This window comes from Nansenia antarctica (assembly GCF_963989245.1).
Source record: "Nansenia antarctica genome assembly, chromosome: 3".
Taxonomy (NCBI): Eukaryota; Metazoa; Chordata; class Actinopteri; order Argentiniformes; family Microstomatidae; genus Nansenia; species Nansenia antarctica.
In genome coordinates this window covers 39,082,417-39,098,509 of record NC_137688.1, presented here as the reverse complement: position 1 = coordinate 39,098,509, position 16,093 = coordinate 39,082,417, and the positions used below count along the sequence as shown (strand labels likewise).

Genomic DNA, 16,093 nt, shown 5'->3' with positions numbered 1-16,093 from the left:
CAGCCAAATTGACTGAGTTGGTAGAGCATTGCGCTAACAATGCTTAGGTTGTGGGTTCGATTCCCACTGGGACCATACAACATGTATGCACTCACTGCAATGTAAGTCGCTTTGGATAAAATAGTCAGCTAAATGGCATTCATTAATTGCACAAGGACAATACTGTACAAAATACTGTCCCAACAATCACAGATAGCCTATACACAAAGAAATGCAGGGGGTTGATGCAGTGGGTTCAACTTTTTTATTTTCAACTTCTTTTTTGTGTTTCCACTCTCTATCAAATGAAGGATGTAACGGTGGATCAGCAACTAAAGATAAGGAATACAAAACCTGACAACACATTTCCCCGGGCCCCACATAGAAAAATGGGTCCAAAAGGGGGTTGTTCTATGTCATGAAGAAACCTTTCCATCAAGAGAGTTCTTCAACAGGTTCTTGTACAGGGACAGATGAAGAACCGTTTTTTGTTTGTTTATGTGCAACTTTTGAAATTGTAACTACTATTACAATGTATAGGCCTTCTGTAACTATATTGAACATATTGAAATATGTATTCATTAAATAGAGCAGCAGCCAAGCAATGCCACATCATGCTGAAGACTGAAAACCAAGCTTATAAAATCAGTGTCCTGAAATCTGCTTGTTAAGTTCACAGTATATAAGTCACAGAATTTGCGTCACTCTAAGTGGTACCTTATGCATCACAATTACCTACACGCAGCCCTGCATTAGACCGCGAGCTGACTTTTATGTCCATGTGAATGTAGGCCGCGGCCCGCTCTCCTCAGGACCTGATGACAGCTTAATTCCTGGGCCTGGCCCCCCTGCTGAGGTTGGCCATTTGTGTGGGATGACAGACGGAGATCAGGCCGAGGGGAGATGAGTGGGAACCCGCTGCTCCCACTCAGGTTTCGGGGCGCCGTGAAAAGATTTGTCCAGGCCATTCACATCTGATGAAGTTTCCCATGTGTAATGTGTTTGCATAATGAGTCTCTCTCACACACACACACACACACACATTCTCACGTACACACACACTGTGTGGAGAGGCTGACCCCTCCATTCGGTCGCTAGCTGCAGCCGAGACCACATGGAGCAGCGCTGGACTGTCTACTCCACAGACCAGGGTAAGAGGGGTTAGAGAGATGGGGACCAGGTCTAGAGGGGTTAAAGAGACAAGGCATCAGGGCTCCAGAGGTTAGAGAGAGAGAGATGGGACCAGGTCTAGAGGGGTTAAAGAGAGATGGCACCAGGTCTAGAGGGGTTAGAGAGAGAGAGTAGAGACCAGGTCTAGATGGGTTAGAGAGACAGAGGACTATGGCTAGAGGAGTAAAGAGAGAGGACTATGGCTAGAGGAGTAAAGAGAGAGGACTAGGTCTAGAGGGGTTAGAGAAAGAAGGGACCAGGGTTAGAGGGGCTAGAGAGAGATGGGGGAAAAGGGTGCTATGTACAATATAAGGGATTTTGAGAAGACGAGTAAGAGTGATACAGGGACTGGGTTAAAGGATTGGTGTTTACAGTAGAGGGAGACAAATAGAATGGACCGAAATAGGTTTACGGTGCAGTAAGAGGACAAAGGCAAGAGGAGGTCTAGATGAAAGTATCATTTTGAAAATCATATTGAAGGTATAATGTAGACAGAAATATTGATGCAGCACTTTTAGATATTGCATTGGGATGAATTTTTGACATTCTGAATAAAGATGACAATGTGTTTGTCTGTCTGTGTGCGTGTGTGTGCATGTATGCGTGTGTGTGTGTGTGTGTGTGTGTGTGTGTGTGTGTGTGTGTGCTCGTGTGTGAAACTCTCCAGGTGCTAAGATGGAGCGAATGTGTTTCGTCTTCCTGTTGTTGAGTAGGACCTCTTCAGTCCTCCCACAGTTCAATGGATACAACTGTGATGCCAACTACCACAGCAGGTTTCCTGGTGAGGATGTCAAAGGAATAAATATCATCTATGTATCTATCATTTCTTCTCAGTTATATTCCACTTCTAGTGTTTTGGTTTTGTAACCTCTGAAGGCAACAGCTGCTGTTTACTCCTCTCTTCCTTTTTGTCCTCTCTCCCTCCCTCCCTCCCTAACTCTCTTTCTCTTTTCCTATCTTTCCCTCTCTCCCTCTCTCTCTGTATAGCGGAACGAGACATTAGCGTGTACTGTGGGGTTCAGACCATGACCCTGAAGATCAACTTCTGCCCTGTGCTCTTCTCCGGGTACACCGATGCAGACCTGGCGCTGAACGGTCGCCATGGCGATGCCCACTGTCGGGGCTTCATCAATAACAACACGTTCCCCACGGCAGTGCTGTTCAGCATCAGCCTCAGCACGTTGGAGGCCTGCGGCAGCAACCTGGTGGTGAGGAACATAGACACACATATACACACGCACACACGCACACACACACGCACACACACACACACACACACACACACACAAACAGACAAACATGCATGCAAGCACACACACACACACACACACACACGCACACACGCACACACACACACACACGCACACACGCACACACACACACACACACACACACACACACACACACACACACACACACACACAAACAGACAAACATGCATGCAAGCACACACATACACACGCACACACGCACACACGCACACACACACACACGCACACACGCACACACACACACACACACACACACACACACACACACACACACACAAACAGACAAACATGCATGCAAGCACACACATACACACGCACACACGCACACACGCACACACACACACACGCACACACGCACACACACACACACACACACACACACACACACACACACACACACACACAAACAGACAAACATGCATGCAAGCACACACACACACACACACACATATACATGTTGTTGTTGTTGTGATGATGTTTTGATGGTGTTGTATCCCTTCACAGGTGACCACAGCCTTCGGGGCCAATGCTTACGGGAACATGTCACTGGTTCAAATTGGGAATATCTCAGGGTACATCGACACCCCCGACCCACCAGCCGTCATAAGCTACCTGCCGGGCTTGCTGTACAAATTTAGCTGCAGCTATCCCCTCGAGTACTTGGTCAACAACTCAGAGTTGGCATCGTAAGTGCCTGCCTGCTATGAATTCTGTTTCCTAGTGTGGAGTCTTGATTCACTAGTAAAAAATACATGTGTCCAGTGTTTTTAGCTGAATTGTTTGTTTGTTCATGTAGTATTCATATGGTATCACACAATGATATTACATTATATATCAAACAATAATATTATTTGGCATCTTTTGAACAGTGGATATGAACCATGGAAATTGAAATCAAACTTAACATTTTGTGTAGACTTCGCTAGCCATGCTATTTTCGTAAACCTGAGTTCAAGTAGTGCAATGTTGAGTGTGTGTGAGTTCTTAGTATTCAGCTGAGCCATGGTACTAAATATGGTCTATCAACTCGTAATAGGCACATTCTGTATCTGTATATCTGTACAGTATAATAAGCATAGTATCCATTATGATAGTATAAAGGAATATGTTACGGCATACAATCTGTACCTTTTAGATAATACATTTATCAGACAAACCGATGTACAGTATTCAACTCTTTCAAGGTCTTCTGCTGCAATATCTGTGAAGGACAACAATGGTACATTTGTGAGCACTTTGAGTATGATCCTCTACAACGTAAGTAAACCTATAATTTTCTGTTTAAATTGTGTTGTTATTACAGCATAAGAGTCAAGAGTACCAAAATAGGTCTTGCAAATTGGTTGATTTTGCAAATGAAGTATTTCGAATGTCTCATCTGAGATATGTGTATGTGTCCAAGTATGTTAAATTGAATATGATGTATGTATGTATGTATGTAAAAGAAAGATGATACTAGATACTGTACACTGTTAGACTTGATAAGACATTACGATTAGAATAGAGTAGAAAATTACCTAAAGAAAGTTTTTAATTCACAGCCTTGTCTATCATTTTTTACAGGACTCAACCTACAACCAACAGCTCTCTATTCCAGTAGCAGGGCTGGCTTTGAAAACCAGAGTGTTTGCTGCAGTGAAAGCCACAAACCTTGACAAACGGTATAACATAATGATATTGAATATATCTTTTCTATTGAGGTTTCACCATTATACATGATTTTATTTAGATATTTATGCTACCAACCCTACTACCACTATCTCCCTCTCTATAACCTAGCTGTAGCTAGCCCATCAGAAGTATGTATGGTCACTGTATTTTTTTTGTACGTGCTTAGTGGCTCTTAAAGGTGATTTCCTTCAATATGGTATTTGGGCACATGGCTGGATCTAGGCCTACTTGAAGTTAATTGTTTGTGTTGCCTTTCACATTCCTCTTCAGGCAAACATTCTTGTTGCAAGTCGCTTTGGATAAAGGCGTCTGCTAAATGTCAAAAATGTAAATGTAATATATTTACATGTGATGTTTTTCAACATAGCAGATTCATTCCAGCCAGTTACAGTAATGGTTACTGTAATGGTTAGTAATGGTAACTATATTTCTTATATTATATGTAAGTCTTCTAGGACTTTCTCTTACATACCCTGAATGACATAGAATTCATATAGAAGTGAGATAAGATGCAACTTAATGTCATCCAGTCACACAGTACAGTAGTCTAAGAACCAGGTAGATAGTCATACAGTACAGTAGTCTAAGAACCAGGTAGATAGTCATACAGTACAGTAGTCTAAGAACCAGGTAGATAGTCATACAGTGCAGTGTCTAAGAACCAGGTAGATAGTCATACAGTGCAGTGTCTAAGAACCGTCCCCTCTCCTCTCTGCCAATTCAGTTGTATCTCTCCTCTGTGGTTTATGCCCATTCAGCTGTTCTCTGTGTGAAGGCGCCAGTAGTTCCATTGCTGAGATGTCTGATCTGCCCTGTTGTATTGTGTTGTGTCAGATCTCTATCCTGTATCAGGCCCTTACAGTTCATTTTGTCTCTGTGTAGATGGAATATCTTGATGGACTACTGTTACACCACTCCCTCAGGGAATCCCAATGATGAACTGCGCTACGACCTTTTCTTTGGGTAATCTCGCTTTTTCCCAAATGATGCCTGGATAAACCACAAAAGTGCCCCATTACCTATTCACCCAACCACTTACCATACAAGTCCTCATAATAGGTTCTCATGGTGAATGGTAGGGCATTTTTCTCATTGACTATTTAAAACAGGCCTAGACATCATATCAGTGCCAATCAGTGTGTGTGTGTGTGTGTGTGTGTGTGTGTGTGTGTGTGTGTGTGTGTGTCTGTATGTGTGTGTGTGTGTGTGTGTGTGTGTGTGTGTGTGTGTGTGTGTGTGCGTGCGTGTGCGTATGTGTGCGTGTGTGTGTGCATGTTTGTGTGTGCATGATTCTCTTTCCAAACAGTTGCTACAAAGACCCGCAGACGACCGTTTTTGAGAACGGGAAAAGTCAGATGGGGCGCTTTGCCTTCGAGGTGTTCCGTTTTGTCAAACACAGACACCAGAAGATGTCCATTGTGTTCCTGCACTGTGTCACCAAGCTGTGTCGAGAGGATGATTGCATTATGCTCATGCCGGTAAGAGCCATTATGACTCACATTTAGCACGTCATCAAATCGTCTATTCCACTCAGTCACCATCAACATTGAATCATGAAGGGTCACTGTGTAATGTGGTATTGATGTGATTGGCAGATCTGTGGTCGTCGACGTAGAAGGGACCTAGAGGAGAGCATGGAGTCCAAACCAGCTTCTGGAAACGCTGTCATTACTGCTGGACCGATCATCACCAGGAGTGGTAAGCATAGACCCCCCTTTGCTGAGTCTGATTCTGATGTTTCAGTTTATCATGTTATGGTTCAGTTTATCATGTTATCATGCTTACCCTAGTTTTGTCAAAATGTTATAGGATTATTGTGATTACCTGGATGTAACCGTAGACTGTAACATTTTTGACAAAACAAAACAAAACTATGGATTATGGAAATCTTTTTTTTCTTTGTAGATGAAACTCCAACCAATAACTCACAACTTGGTAAGCTCTCTCTCTCTCTCTCTCTCTGTCACTGTTCACTGTTCACTGCAGTGTCTTGAAACTTTAGAAGTTACGATATGTTTGTCTTATCTACACACTTGAGGTACTGGATGAACCTTATCCACAATGAGAAGACAACATTCCGGTTTTGAAAGATAATATGAGACTCGATATAGGGGATGATAGTAAAAGCTAATGCATACATGTTCTACTTCTCCTCTATGTGTCTTAACCATTATCTATTGTCATTTTAGCCAATGTGTTGGTGTTTGTGTTTGTTTAAGACTCTTCTTACGCTTTTGTTTGTTTGTGTTGTAACACAGCTGCATCAAGTGGCCCCTCTCTTCCATTGAACCCAGTGACCAGCGCTCTGCTCTCGGGCGTGGTCATTCTGGGCGGATTCAGTATGGCCTTCTTCGTACTTTCTCTCCGCCTCCTTCGTAGAGCCCGCCTCCCTACAGCCACACCCTCAGGAGCCTGGAACCCTGGCTTTAAATGACTTGCTCTCTCTCTCTCTCTCTCTCTCTCTCTCTCTCTCTCTCTCTCTCTCTCTCTCTCTCACTCACTCTCATGCCAAACTCTCACGTGTACATACACATACTTACAGTAAGCATGCATGGATATTCTAAGTGGTTAATTGTGTGCCAGGAACCAGTGTGTTATTTTTTCCTGTGCTTTACTTCGTTTTTATCCTTAAATCATTGTACCGTGTTTTTTTGTTGTTTTAGTTTTAATGTGTATAATGTGTAATTATACAACTGACCCAAATCAGACTCACATTTCATTCAATACCTCATACTTTTTGTCATCCATTACTATAGGATCAGTTACGATAAACAAATAAAGGGTCATCAATTACAAACTACCCTGTCACCCAAAAACGTTATTTGTTGTACATACAGTATTTGATGTCTATGTCACAGATTCTACTCTACTTATACCTACGTATATTAACCTGAGACCAGGTAGACTACTATATTGTACTTACAAATGAGAAGAATGACGTTTTGTATTCATCCTTTTATATTCAAGATCATGGTGGATGACTATACAGTATGCTCATTGGTATTAATTGTGGACAAAATCCTGACTTTTTATAACCCATATAACTTGAATGTTTGTGCAAAGTTACTACTGTCATGATTGAATGATTAACTATACACATAGCAAGTCAGGATTTTAGCCTTTCTGTCTTTCAGGAAGTTCAGTGCATGTACATTTCAAGGACATTGACCTTTACATACTGTACTATGGGCCACGTTTTGCTTGAGCAAAACAGTGAGCAAAGTTGTCCCAAAATAACCATAAAATGTAATGTATGGTTATGGTGCGCAATACATTGTCACACTGTTTGCTTAAACACTGTTGAATAATAATTTGTTTCTCAAAAACATTGTTATGACAAGGTACCATAGAAATCAGGCCGTAGAGTATTAGGTATATATATATATATATAAACGATATAGTTTTTAGGTATTTTTGCTCAGTTTAGTGCTGTTTTGTTAAAGCAAAAGGAGGCCCTGTAAGGTTTACAAAGGAAAGAAAATCATCTATTTACTGAAATTGCCTCTTCTCAGTGTAATGTCTGTGAACATTATGTATTATTGTTGTTAGATGCTACCATGCATTGTTGTTGTTGTTTTTGTTTTGTTCAATTAAAGCTTTAAAAACTACTCTGGTAGTTCATCTTTCAATATTGATTATTATTCATTAAGCCTGAGTAACTGAGTAACACTGAGTGGTAGTGACTCAAGAAATTGTGAAGAACCATTTGAGAGCTGTGTCTTGAAATGGGGGAGTGCAACTCACAGAAATTATTGAATCAAAGTAACAAGCAATAAATTAAATCAAAGTGGCCATCTTTTCGAAATTGGAGCCGAAGCCAAGGGGCCCGGGAGAGCAGTTGGTCCAAGAGGCTGACCTCCTCAATCTGATTCCCCATGCGCAAGCCGGATGGCTCTTGATTTGCTCAGTGTGGTGCCCATCACTCCTGCGTTTGGACTGAAAATAGAGTCTGAACTTCATTCACAATGGAAAGACGCAAATTTGAAGGGACTCTTGCTTGAGCTGTTGCATTAATGTGTGTATCATATCTCGATGGACGGATGGTGTATGCCCTGCCATTATAGCTGCATTGATAATTGATATTGATACGTATAGCCCAGGGTCCAATGGTAGGCTTAATCCAGGCCTGACGCTACACACTTGCAATCAAGACGCATTATCACGCTAATCCCTGATTTCAGCAGCTATTATATGTTATATTCAGTGTACACAACGGCCATCGATGACTGAGACTAGAGAATTAGCAATCATCAGCCTCTCGATTTACTGTATTTGAAAAGCGATTAACTTGAGGGGGGGGGGGGGGGGGGGGGGGGTTGTGGTGCGGGGGGGGGGGGGGAGGTTGGGTGCAGGCCAACTCCCACTGCCAGGTACAAAGTCTAAGGCTTTTTTATTTTTATGGAGTGACCTGGAAAAAGAAGTGAGAAAGACCCTTGGCATGTTTACACGTGATGTATACACGTCATGACAGTGACAATGTGGGTGGTGTGTCCGAAATCCGGTCCATGGTTTTGTGCTGCCTGACAATAGAGCAAGGGCAACACCCAGTTCTCCTATTTGACAATAATCCCAGAAAATGTTTTTTTTCTTCCCAGGTGGCTCACCTGACAAGATCAGGTTACAGCTGCTGTCCTTCGTGCTGATCCTGTCGGTATAACTTCAAATTCAAATTCAGAACTATAGTAGCACAAGATATAGTAGGTGAATAAGTAAATTGTGTCTCAAATACATTTACTATGGATGCAAGGAGAGATCAAAATGATAGTTTTAACCATGTTATACAGCTGTACAGTTTACAATGTAATTGTTTACAAACAATTGAGTAAAACAAACTTATAAAAAAAAAAATAGGGGAAAGGCTGGGGGGAGACAGTTGCACTAAGCTCATGAGGCATTTATAAGTTACATTCTTCAAGAATCCATATTAATCATTTAAAAATCTAAAATGTTTGTACCAATCCTGGATTGCCCCCTTTAAACAGCACTTATTTGACTTATTTCATTTACCTATTTTACATGATAATTACATAACAGTATGTCAACATTATGATGAATCCTATAACCCCAATGGAAATAATTTCCCTCAACCACCAGAATAATATTTTAATTGTTGAGCCCTCTGTCTGTCGCATAGCCACTTAGGCTTCTTCATTTCATTAGGCCATTTTCTGCCGATATTTTAAATTATATTTATCTATCTATCATAAAACAAATTATCTAAATTGTATAACTCTAAATTGTTCCCAAGCTTATCATTGTATCCACCTGGGCCTTGTTTTGATGTTACTAAATGGGTTGATTAAGTAACGGTCATCTAGGTCACCTCAGAACTGTTTGAAGGAAAAACACCTTGTTGTTGTCTGTCTAGTGGAGTCCCTAAAGACCATTAACCATGCACTTACTTTATTAAGTTTCATATTAGCATGAAAAGGGATGCAGGATCTCACGTCACAAAGACCCCTTGACATTGTTGTCCATGTAACTTTGAAGGTGCAGGTAACTGTGTAAGGTTTCGTTTTGTGCCTCCGGGTATGGGCCACAAAATTGAATTGTTCACAAAAACAAGCAGCCCCTAAGTGGCAATGACCCTGTTTCTGACCAATCCCAAGAAGGTATTGCAAAAAAAAAGAAAAAGATCCCAGATCTCCCTTATAAACATACAGCCACTGCTGGACTAGCATCATTCAACTAAGAGCTTGGAGAGGTAAGATATGAGCAACTAAACAAGCCAGCATATCCAGGAACATGAAGTCAGCTGATAACATATCATCCTAATCTGACATGGGATTTTACATGCTTGCTTTGGACTTTTAAATGTTGAGCTGTACTCTACACTGACACCTGTGTATTTGTGAAGGGCAGATTGGCAAGATGACTTTAATCATCTTCCTCATCCTGACTTCACTGTGCATCATGGGCCACCAGGCCCTCACCCTGTCTGACTGTGGGACATCCTCTAGACGACCAGGTACTGTATAACATGCACCATGCACCACACTCTAAGAAAAAAAGGTTCTACTGTATCTAGAACCAAAATGGGTTTGCCTGTTGGAAAACCCATTGAAGAACCCTTCTGGTGCCATGTAAAACCCTCTCTGTAGAAAGCTAATGTTTTTATATACAGTCTAAAAAATAACTTTATTCATAAGAATCAGCTTCTATTACATCCCAATTACACAGGTACACAAGAGTAAAATTCTTTGGCTTTGGTTCCTCAACATTGACATTGCATCATGAAGATACAAAATCACAATAATAAAGTAAAGTAAAATAAGTAATAATAAAGTAATAAAGTAATAAAGTGATGGTAGTAGCCAGGCATACTACAGGCATTCAATAGTGCAAGTACAATAATTTACAATATTTCACAAGATGAAATAAAATAAAATACAGTACAATTAGTCATGGCCCCTGGCCTGAGTATAGATTACTTTTCCTGCTATGACTAGTGGATAGACGATTCACTTACTTAGTCAAATGTATTGATTGTAGGTCGCTTTGGAATAAAATGTAGTCAAGCATATCTTATCACATCTCTCAGGTTGGTTTAAGATGTGTTTAGAGGTTGTGAAGAGCATGTTTGAAATGGCTTCATTGCTTTTAAGCAGGGACATTTAGATCAGTTGCATTCTTACATACAGCACACTATGTCAGACTACACTTGAATCCATTCCAGTCTTACTGAGCGACCATATCCTCTTACGTTTGTCAGAGTACAGCGACCTTTCGGTGGTCTGCGGGACCTCCTCCATAGACCTGGCTATTCACATCTGTCCAGCCATCTACAGTGGATACAATGAAAGTCTGCTGATCCTGAACCACATCATGGACAACACAGACTGTAAGGGGACACTGGACACTGAGGTGACACCCCCAGTGCTGAGATACAGCTTCCCAATCAACCAAGGCAGCGCCTGCGGGAGTGTGTTCTTAGTGAGTAGTATAAGATACTTAACTGTCCATTATCACAGGTGAACGAAACATTTTCTTTCTGCATACCCCACACACACATAGCTTGCCCTACCGCACATGTATATACACAGAGTGGTCAGAGCCCAACGCAACGCATCTGGAGTAGCTAGTGCCTTGCTCAAGAGCACATTGACAGTGGTAGACACATTGGATGTGATGCCAGCAACCCTGAAAGAAATTACTTGGTGAAGGCTAAACGCATTGGTTTTAACAATAAAGAAGCCTTTTTTTTAATCCAGGTCCATTGTCCTCCAGAGTTGAAGCTGAATTTCCTCATCACCTCAGTTTGTTCCACAATTCCGGCAACCCTTTCAAACGCCAGCTCTAATCCTAGTACTAGGAGGGGGTTTAGGCATGCTCCATTTCTGTCCTATAACAGCTTTCATTCTGGAAAAACTAAGTTGATGAAAAGCCCTGTCGGAGTAACAGAGGTGGTTCAGTGATCACAGTGAGATGATATCTCTCAGAGCTAATGCCTAGGCAAGAGTTTGCACAGCTCTTCAGTGGAGGGGACAGGTTCAGTCCCCTTCGGTTACACTGGTTTGCTGTGACTTGGTCCTTAAACAGAGAACATGCTACCCTCTTAGTAAACACTATCTTTCATCAACAACAACAACAACAACAACAACATCTTGACTCAAGGTTCCACCCCCAACACGCTCTTGAGGTTTTCATGTTTCCTATGTTTCACCGTCCACACAGCTGTCATGTTGCGGTGGTAGCCTAGAGGTTAGAGAGGCTGGCTAGCAATCAGAAGGTCACTGGCTCGATCCACGCCTCAGGAGGGAGCTGCATGTTCCCTTGAGCAAGTTATTGAGCAAAGTTATTATATCTTAATCTTTTCATTTCTGTGTTTCCAGACCACAAGTGCACCAGGCACAGGGATATTCTCTGACTTCTCCAACATCCAAACGGTCAACGTAAGCGGGGTGGTCCGATCATTCGACCCCACCATCGGAACAATAACCTACAATGAGGAGCTTAAGTACTTCTACTCCTGCGCTTACCCTCTGGAGTATCTCATCAACAACACCCAGGTAGACGTGTAAGTACAAACCTTCACATTTACTCTACATGTGTGTCATATCGCTTTGACAGTCTCTTACTCTGCTCCGCTATCGACTCTGCTGGACATCCATACAGTTGTTTTTGAGTGTTTGGATCCCATACCTGGTTGCCTTTCTTGCCAGGTCGCCCTACAAAAACAGTTTTCTGGTTATATTACCAGAGTTACCTGGTTAAATAAAGGATGAAAAAACGAATACATCCAAAATGTTTAATAGTAGTAATAGTAGAGTAAAGTAGTAGTAGACAGCGATGCAGGACATCTGATTACTATTGTTGATCTTCTGCTCTTCCACTTTTCAGCTCAGCCGCCTCCATTGCTTTGAATGACAAGAATGGAAGCTTCATCAGCACACTGAGTATGGCTCTGTACGAGGTAAGAACACACACCTGCCACCTAACTCCTAACAGCCCTCCCCAAATTCAGATAAACACATTACTCTGACTGGCTGTCTCACACACAATGCCAACCTGGAGGCACCTTACAAAAGCACTGTAATGATGCCCTACATACTAAGATCCACCATCTGAAAACCTAGACAATTGATCTTGTGTCCAGTAAGTGCTTTTATAATGCTGCCGTTAACATATTTGCTGTCTTCCCTTCTTCCTCTGCCAGGATGTAGACTACACCAGCCCCCTGATTATACCACCCCTGGGGGTTGAGCTGAAGACCAATATCTATGTTCAGGTTCAAGCTTCCAACCTGACGTCCCAGTAAGAGTGTGTGTGTGTGTGTGTGTGTGTGTGTGTGTGTGTGTGTGTGTGTAGATGTGTAGGTGTGTGGTTGTGAGTCTGTGTGCAAATGCATGCATGCATGCATACGTGTGTGTGTGTGTGTGTGTGTGTGTGTGTGTGTGACCATGTCTGTGTGTGTGTGTGTGTGTGTGTGTGTGTGTGTGTGTGTGTGTGTGTGTGAACCTGAGTCTGTCTACTCTAGAATGTCCCATGTGTTATAATAGGATTCTACCTGTGACCTGGAGTCTCTGACTCAGTTCTGGGGCCCACAATCTTTCTCTACAGATACCATGTGCTTCTGGACCGATGCTACGCTTCAGTCTCATCCTTGCCCCACAACTCAACATTCTTTAATCTCTTCATCTCGTGAGTCAAATAATAAAACAAATACACTTCAATCAAGTATAAGTTGGTCATTTCATATCAAGTGGGTGCACTGTGTGATATATTCAAAACTTTTTCAACTAAAAAGTTTGATCACATTTTCTGTTCATGTGTTACGTTCAGACAGAAGTTCCCCTGTGACACATGAGCATCTAACTTTTTACCCAGGCTGTTCTTTAATGCATAGAGCAAATACAGGTGTGCTGTACCATAACTAATTCTTCTCTATGAGTGAAGATTCTTCTCTTCTTTTATGTCCTTTCTGTCTTTCTCTTTCTTTCTTTCTCTCTCTCTCTCTCTCTCTCTCTCTCTCTCTCTCTCTCTCTCTCTCTCTCTCTCTCTCTCTCTCTCTCTCTCTCGACATTAGACAGCATGATTATTGCACAGATAAAAGGCCACTCTAAAATGTGCAGTTTTATCACACAGCACAATGCCACAGATGTAGCAAGTGTTGAGGGGGCGTGCAATTGGCAGGAATGTCCACCAGAGCTGTTGCCGGTGAATTGAATGTTCATTTCTCTACCATAAGCCGTCTCCAAAGGCGTTTCCGAGAATTGGAATTGGAATTGGAAATGACTTTGGAGACAGCTTATGGTAGAGAAAAGAACATTCAATTCACCGGCAACAGCTCTGGTGGACATTCCTGGAGTCAGCATGCCAATTGCACGCTCCCTCAAAACTTGCGGCGTCTCTGGCAATGGGCTGTGTGATAAAACTGCACATGTTAGAGTGGCCTTTTATTGTGACCAGCCTAAGGCACATCTGTGCAATGTTGTTTAATCAGCATCTGGATATGCCACACCCGTCAGGTGGATGGATTATCTCGGCAAAGGAAAAGTGCTCGCTAACACAGATTTAATCAATTTGAGAACAGAATGTTAGAGAAATAGGCCTTTTGCGTATATAGAGAAAGTCTTAGGTCTTTGATTTTCAACTCATGACATTTTGTTGTTGTTGCATAAACAAAAGTGTTGCATTTATATTTTTGTTCAGTGTACTGTGTATGTATCGGTGTGGTGTGCAAATATGTACTTGTGAGGTCCGCCTCTTTTTCAAAGGTGCTTTATAGCTCCGCTGACCACCGTTCTGGAGAACGGCGACAGCCAAAAGGCCCGGTTCCACTTCCCCGCATTCCGCTTCATCGAGCAACAGAACGAGACCATCTCCACCTACTACCTGCACTGCATCACCCGTCTCTGTGAGAGGAGCACCTGCAGCACCTTCAAGGTACGACCTCCAACCACAAAGCTCACCCCAAAACAGACCTGGCTTCACATTTCTCAAGTTCTTCAAGTTCTTCAAAGTCCAAAACCTGGCCTATAGGACCTCAGGGCAGGCATTTAAAGGTACAGTATTTCCAATACTTTTCCTCCCAAATTCACATTAGGTCATTATGTCAGTCCCAATCAAAACAATATTGATAAATCAGGTACAGAAAGCTATGGACATAGGAGGAGGTTTGGTGCATAAGCTGTTTATTTAGGAATTGTATGGCTGTTATAATAATGCAAGGCTCAATGTCATATTCTCTCTCTCTCTATATTATTTCTCTAGGAGGAGGAGTTGGTGTTGGAATAATCTGTTTAGATTTGGGGGTTTTGTCGTTTTCTGGGGTTTCATGTGTCCTGTCCTGTGACAGTTGTGTAATTGTATGTTGATTTGTGTCAATAAAGGCTTTTTTAAAATGTGAATGATCTTACCTCACAGCAACAATGCAACAAGAGGAGGAGGAGGAGTGCTGAGACCACCATCAAGGAAGGGGTTTCAGAGCAAGCTTACATCACCTCATTACCCATCAAGACCACAGCAGAGGATAGCTGTATGTCCCTTTTCTCTCTCTCTCACATATACCATCACATATAGCCTACAGTCTATTTCTTACCATTACCATTTCCAACGCTCACATGTAAATTTGTATCATCTTGTGACTACTATTATATCTGTCTTTCAGCCTTTACCACCATAGTAGAGGGTAAGATTATTTTTCTTCTGTATACTATATTTAACTGCACTAATGTCTGATCTGTGATTTGTTTAGCTTGTACCATATATTTCCAGTAGAGAGGTCAGAGTTGCCCAAGATTCCCAATAGAGTTTGATGTATCATATCGTGAGCTTAGAATGATAAGGTTCTATCTCCGTTTAGGGTAGTTCAGAGATATTGAGCGTCAAAGTTTTTACATTCCATTATGTTTTGTGAGATGGAACCTTTGTATTTTATGAATTACTAACTCAATTTTAATTTAATTTAATTTAATTTATTTTAACATTTTAAAAATAACACCACACAGGTATTAATAAACACCTAATGGATCAGATTATGTAAAAAACTAAATTTTGACAAAAATGGAAATAGAACCTTATAATTCTAACGTCACGATATCACGTTCCTCCCCTTTCCCCTTTGTGCACAGCGCTGTCTAGTGGCCATGGGGAGGACCAAGGTGCATCGGTTGGCCTAGGAGTCGCTGTGGCTGTTCTTACTGTGGTTGGAGTGGCTGCACTACTGACAGCTTTGTTCTTTTACCGGAAAGTCAAACAGATAAGATAGCCATGCCAAAGACTTCCAACATCCTTTTTGGGCATCAGGATATTGACATGAGTTTGACAGGGTAACATTTCCATACTGGCAGAAGTATGAAAATAATGCTCTCTTGTACAGAATCGACCTTGACTATATGTATCTAGGCACCATTTATGTTTCTTTGTATCACTTGAGATACATATTTTGCCTTGCATGCAGTCAATGTGTGACAATATGCTGCAATGCAAGTGCTGAGATGGTTGGTTTACATGATGATGATCTATGTAGAGGGGAGTAGTGGTGACCTAGGTGATAGTGA

The 16,093-nt window shown here is 41.8% G+C and overlaps 2 protein-coding genes across 2 annotated transcripts in view; both read left to right on the top strand.

The window, feature by feature from the left end:
* Window positions 1–1,824: 1,824 nt before the first annotated feature.
* On the top strand, window positions 1,825–6,525 carry zpld1b (zona pellucida-like domain containing 1b; the record flags this gene model as incomplete). The annotated part of the gene is made up of 10 exons (XM_080526057.1): window positions 1,825–1,930; window positions 2,137–2,357; window positions 2,925–3,106; window positions 3,605–3,677; window positions 3,984–4,081; window positions 4,974–5,054; window positions 5,398–5,569; window positions 5,687–5,789; window positions 5,997–6,026; window positions 6,350–6,525. 10 exons carry the CDS (start codon window positions 1,825–1,827, stop codon window positions 6,523–6,525), a joined length of 1,242 nt encoding a protein of 413 aa, XP_080382183.1.
* A 3,437-nt stretch (window positions 6,526–9,962) lies between these two features.
* LOC308154071 (zona pellucida-like domain-containing protein 1) overlaps window positions 9,963–16,093 on the top strand; it is a gene marked incomplete at both ends in the record, with an annotated part of 12,615 nt that continues 6,484 nt past the window's right edge. The window contains 9 exons of the mRNA XM_080527250.1: window positions 9,963–10,059; window positions 10,804–11,024; window positions 11,924–12,108; window positions 12,432–12,504; window positions 12,748–12,845; window positions 13,152–13,232; window positions 14,309–14,477; window positions 14,961–15,069; window positions 15,202–15,222. Of these exons, the coding sequence (XP_080383376.1) occupies window positions 9,963–10,059; window positions 10,804–11,024; window positions 11,924–12,108; window positions 12,432–12,504; window positions 12,748–12,845; window positions 13,152–13,232; window positions 14,309–14,477; window positions 14,961–15,069; window positions 15,202–15,222 (1,054 nt within the window). The remainder of the gene's footprint in view (window positions 10,060–10,803; window positions 11,025–11,923; window positions 12,109–12,431; window positions 12,505–12,747; window positions 12,846–13,151; window positions 13,233–14,308; window positions 14,478–14,960; window positions 15,070–15,201; window positions 15,223–16,093) is intronic.